Source organism: Cololabis saira, chromosome 16 (assembly GCF_033807715.1).
Source record: "Cololabis saira isolate AMF1-May2022 chromosome 16, fColSai1.1, whole genome shotgun sequence".
In the NCBI taxonomy this organism is placed as follows: Eukaryota; Metazoa; Chordata; class Actinopteri; order Beloniformes; family Belonidae; genus Cololabis; species Cololabis saira.
The window spans coordinates 16,095,408-16,108,725 of record NC_084602.1 but is presented as its reverse complement, the minus strand read 5'-3'; the positions used below and the strand labels follow the sequence as shown (position 1 = coordinate 16,108,725).

The 13,318-nt window shown below is 42.6% G+C and overlaps 1 protein-coding gene across 3 annotated transcripts in view; it reads left to right on the top strand.

The window, feature by feature from the left end:
• The first annotated feature begins 65 nt into the window (after positions 1–65).
• stard9 (StAR-related lipid transfer (START) domain containing 9) overlaps positions 66–13,318 on the top strand; it is a 40,116-nt gene continuing 26,863 nt past the window's right edge. For all 3 annotated transcript variants that reach the window (XR_009784277.1, XM_061744204.1, XM_061744203.1), the window contains exons 1-3: positions 66–264; positions 4,984–5,053; positions 7,195–7,311. Coding sequence is in view for 2 of the 3 variants with exons in the window: in XM_061744204.1 (XP_061600188.1) it covers positions 218–264; positions 4,984–5,053; positions 7,195–7,311 (234 nt within the window). In the remaining variant the exon portion in view is untranslated. The remainder of the gene's footprint in view (positions 265–4,983; positions 5,054–7,194; positions 7,312–13,318) is intronic.

Below are 13,318 nucleotides of genomic sequence, written 5' to 3'. Positions count from 1 at the left end.
TCGTGTCCGGCACAAGTCTCAGCTCTGTGGACTGGTCGGGGACGCGCAGCGCGCTCCCGCACGGCAGGACGCGGGGCTGAGCGGAGTCAACGCTCTCAGCTTCACCCAAAACCGAGATAAAACCCAGATAAAACTCACCATGCCCGCCACGGACACGCTACTCTCACCACCTTTACACCAGGTCCGGCTCAGCCCAGCCTCCAGTTGAGTTTGAAACATGGCAAACGTCAAAGTTGCTGTCCGGGTCCGTCCGCTCAACTCAAGGTAAGTTACCGCGTTAAGCCTGAATTATGGTTCCGCGTTAAAACAACGCAGAGCCTACGGCGTAGGGTACGCGGCGACGCACACTGTACAGTGCGCGTCGCCGCGTACCCTACGCCGTAGGTTCTGCGTTGGTGTAACGCGGAACCATAAATCAGCCTTTATCCACGATGTAAATGATCAAAACTTAATGGGTGTCTTCATGACTGCTGGGGTCCTTTCATCTCTTGCTACAGGTCGTATTTAATGTGTAGTTACTGTCTGTCAAGTTGTGTTGGTACACGAGGACTATCACCATTAACTTACATTCATTTTCATGAATGACTGGTGAACTTGTTAAAAGAAACAACAAACATCCGCAGTGGTGAATAGAGGAAACATTTTTAATTTAATTAAACGCAGAGTTTAAAAAAAAAAGTCTCTTAACAACTGGGTAAATATAGTTTAATAGTTTCCAGTATGAGATGATCTCAGTGTTGGAACATAAGAGCAAACTGATTGATTTGGGGTTTTGTTTTGTCTTTATTCTCATATTTTTCAAAGCTGTATTTCAGTGTTTATGTCCTTATTATTCCTCTACAGATTTATTTTCCTTTTGTTCTGTTGTTTTTACTTTTCCATAGCTGCCATTACTACTATACTACTAGTGTATAAAGGTTTTGCCAGTGCAGTATATAGTATGCAGTATGTGAGAAGAACCTGGATGGTTTTTCTACTTAGATAGTTTATTTTGGAGGGTAGCTGACATGCACTGACAACCTGACTTCAGGATTGAACCCAACCCGGGAGGAACAAACATTGCAGTTCCTTGACTAACCAGTAAGAGCCAGTGCCAAAACCAACTCGGTCTCCAGTCACCACATGGAAATGTCAAACTTTGCAGCAGAAATAGACATAGTTTCAATAGCTAGTCTTCAGACTTCTAACTGGCAGTCGGCTCAGCCAATGGCTGGCCATCATCACTTGTGTTTCCATCACACTTTTGTGCAAAAGAAAAATTGACCAAGGTAGTGCTGCAGTGGGCCGGTGTTTCCATTGAATGGTGTTTTTTGCATAAGCATAATTCTCTTAACTCCATATCTTCTCCTGTGAGACCTCTCTTCAAAACGGCAAAAAAGAAAATCTCAATGTTGAAGAAGTTGGCCTAAACCATCTTTGACAAATCATTGCAATTGGCACCACCACTGTTGAGAAAACAGCCATATGATGAAGACAGTGCAAGATCATTCAAATGATTATTCACAGGCAAAGCCTTTATGTAATACATAATCATAACGATTAAGTCATATTATTGCACAACCACATCGTATTAATGAGGCCAAAAACTGCTGGAAACTAGATTTTGATTACTTAAAATCATCTGGCTACGTCACATCCAGCGCTGCCAGAGATGTGGAAGAGGGCCAAAAAAACGTTTCCTGGGGCTGTTTGTTCCACCACGTAGAGACAAACAGCCTCACACACTCCTATAGGTAACTTGGAATCACTCATTGGCATGGTGTGTATTTTTTGGATCGTTGAAGATAGCTGGCATGTCCGGAGAAAAGTTTCAGGCCTAATCTCAACGGTAGAGAAGGCACTAACTGGTGGTGTAGTTGTTTTTACGGTGGCATACTATGTTTTTAATAATGACTGTTGAATCAGTATACGGTACATACTGCATACTACATGTATGCAGCTTTGAAAACAACCTCAAGCCACTTTTCCTGAGCGGTACAGCTTAGTTTGGGTCTGTATGGCACAGTTTTGATCATTAATCCCTGTTTTAGTTGGGTCTTCCACTGCCGGGTGTGTTGGTTGGATATCTGTAGCTGTCATACCTGCGGGTTACAGTGTCTAGACCGGGGGTCGGCAACCCGCGGCTCTAGAGCCGCATGCGGCTCTTTAACGCCGCCCTGGTGGCTCCTGGAGCTTTTTCAAAAATGTTTGACCTTTTTTTTCCTTTTTTTCTCTTTTTTCTTCTTTTTTTTCCTTTTTTTCTCTTTTTTTTTTACTTTTTTCACGAAATTTTTATTATTTCCTCGACATTTCGACTTTGTTCTCAAGATTGTACTTCAACATTAATCTTGACATTTCGACTTTTTTCTCGAAATTTCGACTTTTTTCTCAAGATTGTACTTCAACATTAATCTTGACATTTCAACTTTTTTCTCAACATTTCAACTTTTTTCTTGACATTTCGACTTTTTTTCCTCAACATTTCAACTTTTTTCTCAACATTTCAACTTTTTTCTTGACATTTCGCCATTTGCCTTCATTCTAAGGCTTGTAAAAGACTTTTCATGTTTTGCGGCTCCAGACATATTTGTTTTTTGTGTTTTTGGTCCAATACGGCTCTTTCAACATTTTGGGTTGCCGACCCCTGATCTAGACAATGAAAGGAAGAGGAACACAACTCAGTTAAGAAAGGACAATAGTGGAGGACGTCCAGCGCATCATATTTTTTCTTTTTGGCAAGAAGAAACACACGGAAGAGAACGTCCATGTCGACCAATCAAGTGGTTCTAGTATTTCTTGGCCCACTTTAAACATACCGTATCATTGGCTTTGATACACAAACAGACGGGTTCAAAAACCAATATGCTTAATGTTTGATGACAGAAACCAAATAAATGCCAACTGTACTGAGCCGAACAGCTTTCCTCAGACCAAATATGACCCATGACCCTTGCAATGAAGGCTTCTGCTGGTTCTTTTGTGCTCTACGAGACATTTTGATGACATCTGCATGGGTCCCGCTGTTTGCTCAGAGGACAGTTAATCAGTTTCATGATTCCCTTTAATCACTGATGGAATAAATCTGTCACTTCCAGGATGATTATGCCTCAATCCATAGATGAGGAAGGCTTACAGAGTGGCTTTGAAAATGATGTCAATTCAATACCATAGACTTTGCAATCGCCTCGAGCCATGAGGAGGATTTTGGGCCAGCATGTTTTACAGATTTCCCTTCCACCGTCATCAAAACACCAAGAAGCAGGAATCTCCTTCGGAAGAATTGCGTTCCAAGAGTTTAGTTCCAGAGCAGAGCATTCAATTAAACCACAAGTCTATAATGAGCTTTATTTCATAATGCAAAACAAAGCGGATAGAATCAACAAAGACTTTGTTTACATTTGCCTCCGCTGTTTATTTAGTCAGAGGCATTTATGGGGGGAAAAAAGTCACCCCATTTTACAGTGCTCTTAAATCTGTTTAAGTAGCACGGTAATGCAGGGAGGTTATGAGATTTCTTTGCCCCACTGGAGCACGCTTTTACACTATCAGGCAAATTGCTACAGCATGTTGAATAACTGGTTTCTGAGGGCTGGAGATATTGTGCGTGTTGGTCCTTTAGTAATGTATTAGCGTGTTTGAACTCCTGCAGGATTGTCACTATGTACCATAACAAAGCATTATTCAGGCTACCAAAGGCAGGACAATGATTCTTTCTGCTGGTCTTCCTTGTATTTTGCATAACAAAAGAATATTATGTTTTAAATGGTCACTGTCATGCAAATATACCCTTCCTTATTCACTATATGGCTCTGATGTGCTCACTGTCCTCCGCTCTTCCTTTTTCCTTTATCTAAAGGATGTGTATCCTACCTTCATATATTTGACTAAGGACCTGCAGCATGACAGAGATAACATTACCAGCAGCCGGATCAGTTGCATTCCTCCTTTGGCCCGGCATGCAAGTGTGTTAGTCTCTGTTTTAGTCGATCAACTGGATTTAGGGGGTGCCCCTCAGAATGTGGGCGACTACTCACATGTGCAGGAAACAACCCAACTGTGTCATTCCTGGCTTGTATCAAAGCACTTTTTAATGAAGTTTACAGTTTTCCATCCCAAAACCTCCTCTCTTCCATGCTGGCTAAAGCTGCACATTGAAGGTTGGTGGTTTTGGGCTGGGCCACTACTGGGGTTGGCAAAATGAGTTCCACGTGGTGAAGCGCAGGGAGAGCTGACGAGAACAACAGCCCTCTCGTCTGCCCCCTAACCCACCACAGAGATGCCGTGCTTGCATCACAGGCAGGCTTTGCCTTTGCATCATTATTGCTCTTGGAGATTGAAATTCTCTCAGCTCCACGTTGTGATTGCCTCCAGTTTCCTGTGTGTTGCATCAGACGTGCTCGGTCCAGCTGCTGAAGAGCGCTCAGCTGAGTCGACCTTGTTTTACGCACACATGCAAGAAGACACGCTGGTCCCTGTTACGCACACTCGAACATTCGTGCACCGTGGAAGCAGCTTCAGCTGCCTCACTAGAAAGAGTCTGCAGACAGCACAGAGCTCTGTTTTCATTTGAATCTGAAACTGGTCAGTTGTACTCTTGCGTGGCGATTTCATGGGTCAGACGTGCAGGCACACAAAGAGTCATTGTGTTAACTGTCATGTGAGGGCTTCAAGTGCAGGGGAACTACCCTAAATCTATGTGGACACCCTCTCAATTATATCAGCTGCAAGAAAAAGAGGGCTTTTAAACCAATTAGAAACAGTGCAAGATGATAATGCAGTGTATGAATCTAAAGTGAAGTTTTTGCTATATGTCTGTCTGGTTTGCATTTAATGTGGGAGATACTGATCAATACTGATGCCGTCTCTTACATGCACTTCTCTCCAGCGGAAGTATGTGTTAATATTTCCTCTAATTTGGTTTTGCTTTTTTCATCAGTGTCCATCACATTTGCTTATCTGAAGCGAAGCCAATCGTTTTTCCTCTTCTTTTTTTCCTTTTCACAGGGAGAGTGCTGAAGGAGGGAGGCTAGCCGTTCAAGTGGAGGAAAAGTTTGCGAGGATCCAAAATGTGAAAGTGAGTCTTCCTGCAGAGAAACTCACCTTTGTATTTATTCTTTGTGTATTGACAGGACCAGGTTGAGGGTATCTATCACAGTTTATTATATGTTCATCCCACACAGTCATGGAATTGAGACTCCCTTCCTCAAGCACATGCAGCCCAGAACCGCCCCATTAATAAACAACAAAACAACCAGACGCTTTAATGTTAAAAAGGGATTTAATGTGCCATCTGGCTCCAGACTTATTCATTACTTGCAACCTAAGAAGTGTTTGTGATGTCTGTAGTGTAAGTTGATCTTGGATTTATTTATTTTTTTTTTTTTTACGTTTCATGGAGGTTTTTCCCATTTGGAAATAATTATGCGTGCCCCATGGTCTTGTAAGATGATACTTCACGATGTTACCAACCTGCTGTGTCAGATAGTTGAGGAGACCCGTCTGATTGGTTGAGCCACGTCAACTGCAGACATTCTGGTTCTTCATGTTCCACTGTTTTATATTGCGAGTTTGATTCCCTGAGTTGGCAAAACTCAGTTGATTTGATATAAGTACGAGTACGTATATGAATAAAAATGTTCTTCTCCAATTTTTAAAATCATGCAATACTGAAAAAGTTGAAGGAGTCTAACTTCAAATCCCTATGCCCATGAAGTACTCTATATATTTTAAGAAGATTTCCTTGTGTTGACATTTCTATTTCTGAATGCATACAGAGGAGTTGGGTTGGCGACTATGAAATCAGCTGCAAATGACGTGACAAGAGATGAGTCACATATGGCCGCCGTCTGCAGTGAAAAGGGATTAAGACTCCGAGGCTCTCACGGGTCTCATAGGACTCACTATTTGTGGAAAGTGGGACAGTTTGGGAGAATCTGAGACAGAAAGTTTAAAGCACAGATTTTTTTTTCAAAGCAGTGAATCTCAATCAATGAGAGCGAGACTTGTAAAACCTGATGATCTTAACTAGCGCAACAATAAAGGTTAAAGCGTAATGTTTTACAGCTAGTCAGATTTGCATTATTTCAGTGGCTGCAGCCAGGGTCATGACATTTGCCATTGGCTGGTATTACTCTTGGCTCATCCATCACTGCATTGCTATTATTAATTTCCTTTAAGTGCAGAGGGGTTATGTTGACACGTTTGGAGAGGAGCCAATTTTTTTGAGAATAATTCAAAACTTGAGTTTAGCCTGGCTTATGCAGCTGTCAGTGGAAGATGTGTTTTATCGATAAGAGCGAAGACTGTCTGCTCTCCTGACCCTCTTGGTAGAATAAATCTACCTCTGAAGTGTTTGTTTTACTGGCTGCAACTATGCTGCTCTGCTTAGAAATCTGCACATACTCAATGTTAACATAATATTTCAGGATGACCCCAGATCTGCTGAATTACTACTTACAATTTTAGCAAAAAAAAATCAGACACGTAGAACATTATTAGCAGGTTATTGTTTATTACTGTCTTTGAGAATAATGTGCAAGGAGAGTGTTCATGAAAGCTACTGCAGCATAAATCTAACAACGTTCCCATCATTAAGTTAGTAGAAGACCTTAATATCTCCAAAACTCTGACAAACTCGATTGGAAGCGCCTGATTTATGCAGATATGACGTGCGGTATCTAATCAGATACTCAATAAAAGGAATAAAACAATTATACCAATACACAGAACATCATTGAACTGAGATTATCTGCAGGGGTTTAGAATAAATGCTCGGCTCGTGGACAGTTTTCCAGCCTGAGAAGCGGCACCAAATGCTGCTGTGCTGTTTTTTCCTCAGTCCGTGATTCTCGCAGTAAGCAGAAAGGAGGCAGGTATCAATGCGCTGAGGCGAGTAAAGGACTGAATGAGGAGTAAGTGCGTTGCTAATGAATGGAAACGGCTCGCTTGCAATTCCACTCTGGTAGTCTCATAAACAAACGCTTTAGTGCTTGCTTTTTTCACAACTTTTTTTTTTTTTTTTCCCCGAATACATATATATTTTGTCCATGTGCAGTGCTGCATTGGCTGTTGCAAAAAAGAGCTGCAAAACAATCCCCTTCTTATGTATTTGTTTAACATAGTTGATACCATCCAACTGTGTGAATAAAAAAGACTTTAGTACATGCTAAGTAAAGTAGAAGTAGTCAGACTTAAACTTCTGTTTTCTCTCCAAAGCTGGATGGACGTACAGAGGGGACTGTAGATTCCAGGGAGAAGCTCCTGGAGTTCTGCTTTGACTACTGCTACTGGTCCGTGGACCCTGCAGACCCTCATTATGCTTCGCAGGAGGAGGTAATGACCTAACTGCCTATCTCACTGTGTTTGCATGAACTGAAATGTTCTTTTACTGACCTCACCAGTTCACAGAAGTTCAGATACACGCCCTTCACGAGCCAGACGTTGGCCGGGGGGGGGGGCTAACCTCATCCCTTTATGTGTATTATTCAGCATCAAACATTCATTTTCTTTCACGTTTCTCTCATGATTCATATAGTGCTTTTATAGTCAGCTGTCATTTGCTTTATCTTTAGTTTTAAATGAACACGCATCATTGCATTACTGGTCATTTGTTAGGGATTAAACCTGTTATGGATGAAGGCCGTGTCTGTGTGTGGGGCTGAACAAACGTCAGCCTTAACGTAACAAATGGCCGACTAAATCTCCAAAAGAAGAGCCTCGGAGGAGTCGCTGTCCTTGTGGACAAACCACAACAAGAGTTGTGTGTGTTGCACGCTTTTACACAGATGGCCACTTGAGGATATGATATCAGCTCCATCTGTTACCCTGTTGCGTGGCTGGAGTCAGATTGCTTTTCATGTCCTGTCTGTGATTGGGCGGTTAGATATCTTTGTGTTGTTTTGATTGGAGGAATGTTACTGGAACCTAAGATGAGCTCCAGATCAAGAGGAAGTGGTGCCAAATGCCAAACTTTTTTCATATAGTTTCTTTTTTAAACTTAAGATGTCTGGTTGTTTTATGTTTTGATTGTATGATTAAAAAGCAAAACCATTTAAATAAAAGGTTTTACATTAAATCAGCATCTTCTACTGTGAGTGGATGGGGTTTGTCTCTCTTCTTGTCAGAGCGGTCTTTGTATGAAATACCACATTTCTGTGCATAAAACAGCAGAAGACAGAGCACTTCTTCTTTTCCTCTTCTCTCTGGCTCCGGCTGTTGGATCCTCAGCAGATTTTGTGTCCACTCAAAGTGGCCTGGTTGCCGCGAGGCATTCCTCCCATGACCCCGGGTGGGTGACGGGGCACCGATGAAGGGTGGAGCTGCGGGATTTAAAATCTGACCTCATATCTCAGCAAAAGAATCCGCCGAATTGTCTCTTTAACAAAGGATCTTGTATATCACCACGTCAGCAGTTTGCCCATCAAAATTCATAGTTGAATATATATTTAAATTGCGGATTTCTCTGACGAAGGGTGAATCTACCGATGACATAGTGAAGAAAGGAGAAAAGTCCAGTGTTTGTTTTGCAGAAAAAGGAAGCCAGTTTTAATGGAGCGCATTGGCAGGTTGACATTATGATTTTAGGAATTATTCTTAACCGTTTTACCAGATAAACGGATTTAAGAACAGAGAGGGGCTTGTTTGAATTCCCAGTTGAGTTGGCAGATATATTCACCATCAATTTTGTCATGGCATTAGTTTCTGTTGCCCCATTCATTTCACTCGTACTACATTTAAAAGACAGATCTGAAGTTGCTGTGGAGATTTAGTTGTCTTTTATCAGATTAAATAAGTTGTAGTTTGCTGGAGACTGCAGCTTCCTGCATGGTTTAACAGTTGGAAGGTGAATGAAAGACAGTTGCATTCATTGTTTATGTTTGGGTGACCTGCACTGAAACTCCCCTTACATGGGAATGTTTACTGGTCCTCTTTACATTGTAGAGGTGTGGTTGACAGGCGATTCTCATGCAAAAATCTCTCCTCAAACCAGTATTCCATGTTCTTCTTAAGCTGCTTGTCATCTTTTTATTTATTTTTTTCAATCAATGGATGGAGCATCATGTAACGTGGGTGTGTCTGTTAGATTACAAATTTCTGGGCTACAAGAAGTCAGCCCCGGAGGGACAGCTGATGATATTTAAGCCACGCTGGCCTCGTACAGAAGCCATGAACTGACTTTGAGACGGTCCAAAGCTGTGGGAAAGGGAGATGTTAACTCCTGCTAGGGCTGGGCGATTTTGGACAAAAATAAAATCCCGATTTTTTTTTTCTCTGAAAAACCGATTTTCGATTTCGATTTTTTTTGGTAAAACTACAAAAGACAATGGAATAAATTGTTTCAAATATTTTATCTTTATTTTTAAAGAAAAATAGCAAACAAATTTCCCTATTGGGAATGAAGTGCAATTGAAAGATACTGTAAATCCTCCTTGAGTTTAGTAAAGTGACATTTACAATTTTCTTGACCAAACAAAGATGACTAGACGAGCTCTGTCTGTAATGCAGCCAGCTGCAAAAAAGGAAAATCGATTTTCCGATTTTCCTTTTTTTAACATCGATTGTGATTAATAAATCCGATTTAGATTTAAAATCGATTAATCGCACAGCCCTAACTCCTGCTTTTCCAGTTCTGCCCTGTTTCACCAGACTCAGCTCCCACTCACCTCCCTCCAGCTTCGGTGGCTCCCTCCCGTCTCCTGCTCTCTACTGTCCATCAGACATGTCCATACATCATGGATGGTTCACACCAGATACTCATTGGGGTTTACATCCGTGGTGGCTGCACAGGGGAGGAAAAAACTGCATCTCTAACTGTATTTGTGAAGTACCGATATGGGATTATTCCCCCCTCTTAAAGCTCCCCACAAGAACAAAACTTGAATTACAGGGTGAGCCATTCAGCTTTAATGATCTATTATTGGGCATGAAGAGAATTAAAACGTTACAACAGAGGAGGGAGAATGGCCCTGCCAGGTGAGGGAAAGTCATAATCCGTAATGGAAACCAGCCGCTGAGTTATTGCAGCCTTGAAGTTTGGACCATTCGTCTAAATGCAGCATTTCTCTGGGGCTGAGATATTGGGTAAATTAATAGTTTTTCCACAATTTAATAAGACCAACCCCAAGATTTCTTTTCTTTCATTACATCTGACAGCTAGAAACATGGGAGAGGAAAGTGGAAGAGAAGCAGCTGATATTAGTGTGGATGGCGACGGGGAACAGCGAGAGAAAATGATTAGGGGCCGAGAGTTAGATTGGGAATTCCTTCAGTGCAGGAGGAGGGAGGACAGGAGGGGGAATGGGCTGGGGGGCCAATGTGCCTGTGCAGCCCCCAGCTCCCATTTGCCAAAGTCACAGCTGCCTCACTAAGTAATTCTTCACAGTTAAATTTCAGTGTAAAGACGTCACTCCGGAGGATTCAACAGCACAATTTCTTTTTCTTCTTTTCATTACCGAACGGCTTCAGCTCACTGGGGTTTTTCCCCTCTGCTCCTCTCTCTTCCTCTCTCTCCTCCTCTCTTCCTCTCTCTGTGACTCCATGAATGCGTCGCGAGGTCTGGTGGGTCGCAGCGTTTCTGGGTTTGTGTGTCAGTGGTGTTTCGGAGCGGAGAATAATAGTCTCTGTGTAGTGGGTTCATGCTCCTCACACATGCGAACAGTTTGTCGTCCAACACATGGTCGGAGCGACGGCGAGAAGTCTGTTTCTGGCAGGACGCCAAATAAACCACATGCTGCTAGCAAAGGAGTATGAGGTCCGCACCTGTGATGTGTGTGAGATATGATTTATTTGAGACAAAGGATCAAACTAAATGCTTACGGAGAGACTGAATGTGGTTAGATAGAGGCACGTCTCAAAAGATGACTTAAAATTGAGAATAAAATCTTCTCTTAGACACTTACTGTGCACTCTGCAGATGGATGAATCAGTGAGACGTTTCACAGAAGAAAAGTTAGAGTAAAGTATTTGAGTAACTTTCATTATCTCTGTTACATTACCACCTAAAGAAATGTAAAATCCATTTGTACAACATTGAGGAATCAGGTCTATATCCAAAAAAGGAGCCATTATCGACAAGGGAATCACTTCCAACATGTTTGTTGTTCTTCCGTTGCAGCTTCCTCTCTATTTCTTTCTGGTACTTACCCTTTTAACCTAATCTGGAGTATAAACAGTGGTTGAATACTTGCCAATGTTTACATGTCGCGCGCTAGTTTCATTCCAGCGTGGAAACCTTCTACAACACCGGCGTACCAGATCACATAAGGCCCTCCATCAGTAGAGGGCTGGAGAAGTCATTTCATCTTGCAACGATGTGCAGCTCTGCAGCGTTCCAGGGGCCAGCCCTTTAACATGCAGGGGGGGGAGTAACTAATCTCCTACGCCTTCCCAGATATGGTTTTATTTATTTGTTCTAAGTGGAGCCTTTGCCCAAGGGTCCGTTGCAATGCTGAAAGTGGAATGCACTGTTGGGGCGCCCCCCCCCTCCATTCCCCTGCCTCACGTTCCTGGTTTCTGATGTCTTTCATTCCCATGTGGAGAGACGTGGGTAATGGGTAATCTGTTGGGCCTGCACATCTCTGTCTCTCCCTCCTCCCTCTCTGACGGTCCCCCTGCTCTTCCATGCTAATTTGACCTACAAATTCTGTCCAAGTGTGACAAACGAGAGCATTGTTGAACTCGGGCCAAACAGCTTCCTCCCCGTCTCCTCTGGCCGCATGTGATTTCTGTCTCCCCGCCTGTATCCTCAACCCTGTCCTCATTGTCTTCACATTTCTCCTTCCCTCACCTCTGGTTATGTTACTCAGATTCCTTGCAGGAAGGACAAGGATCTCCTGTGACATTTTCTTCTTCTTGTGATCCTGCGTCTAAACAAAGGCATTTAGTTTTGCTCTGGGCCCAGCTGTTGTGTTTGTGTAACCCTCTTGGAAAGTGTGGGGCTGGAACCGAGCGACCCCTCGCCCCCCCGCTGCAGCTGCACAGGGACCTTAAACTTTTCAGTTCATTAGAGTTTGTTTGGGTTAAAAAACGTGGGAGAAAGTCGTATCTTAATTTAACTTCTAAGTCCTTTTTTCTGAACTGCTGCCGGTGGCATCCTCCCAGAGAGAGTTGTATTGCAGGGGAAATTAATCTTGCTGCGTTTGGTCGTCAAACCTGGCTAAAGTCATGGGAAGTTATAAAGTGAGAGTTTTACATTGGCTGGCCTGCGGCCATCACCCTTGACAACATTTTACACAAACGACCAAAACACTGCGCTTTTACAGGATTTAGTGTCGAACAGTTCACAGAAAATCAGAGCAGCAGCTGGCGTCGTCGACAGCCACCGATTACGGTTACTACGTCACAAGTGGAGAGTCTCACAACTCTCCATTTGTGTTTTTATCTTGAGATTGCTGCTTTATCAGTATCTATCAAACACTTTACCTCCTTCAACCATTCTGCTACCAAACTAGACTCTTTTTAATGGGGAAAGAAATGTTTTCCATGTCTGAAAAAACTAATTTGGAGCGCAGTATTTATCACAGTCTGGATCTCATGTAAGCAGGTCTTTGTGTTTCAGACGATATTTTCAGACGAAAGTCTGATCCTTTTTTCTTTTTTTTTTGCCCGTTTAGCCAATTATCTTTCCTCTAATACCACTTGATTTGAAGTGATGTGTTAGGATGTGTTGAATTTAGCACATAGGCTCGCAGGTTCTTTGCCAGGGTTTCTTGACATTTCTTCATTTTAAGTTTGTGTCACTGAATGTTTATTTTAGGAGCTAGTCGCGTGGCGTGCACATGTGTCTTGTGCAACCAATTATCTCCCTGTAAATGTTCCTGCATGACTGAATGATGACAACAACAACTTGTTATCTGCGTTTAAAGTGCAGGCGTTTTCTTTTGCTGTTTGTTTTTTTCTATTTTATCTTCTTGACTCTGTAGTCCAGAAGAGACCTCTGCTTGGTCTCCTTGTTTTGTTCCTCTGTATTTCAACCTGATGGATTTTACTTCCATTTCCTGCACAAGAACAACATCTAAATTCAGTTTTTCCCTTTTTGATTGTTTGGCTGTTTATACAGTTTTTTTTTCCTCTTGAGAGGGAAGTACACTCTGGGGCTTTTGTTCTTGTTTTTCATGTTGTTTCCGCTCAGCCCCTGAATTGGTCAGAGATACACGCGCATGTGCACGCATGTGCACGCATGTGCACGCATGTGCAGTGGCCCGCTTCCTGTACATGCAAATGTCTAGTCTGCCCCATGTGTGTTTTCGGGACTCTGACCAGCTTCCACTCTCGCCGTGGCTGCGGCCCAACTTCATCTCCAGCCTGTTTCTCCTGCTTCATTTGAGTCTGGAGCCCATTT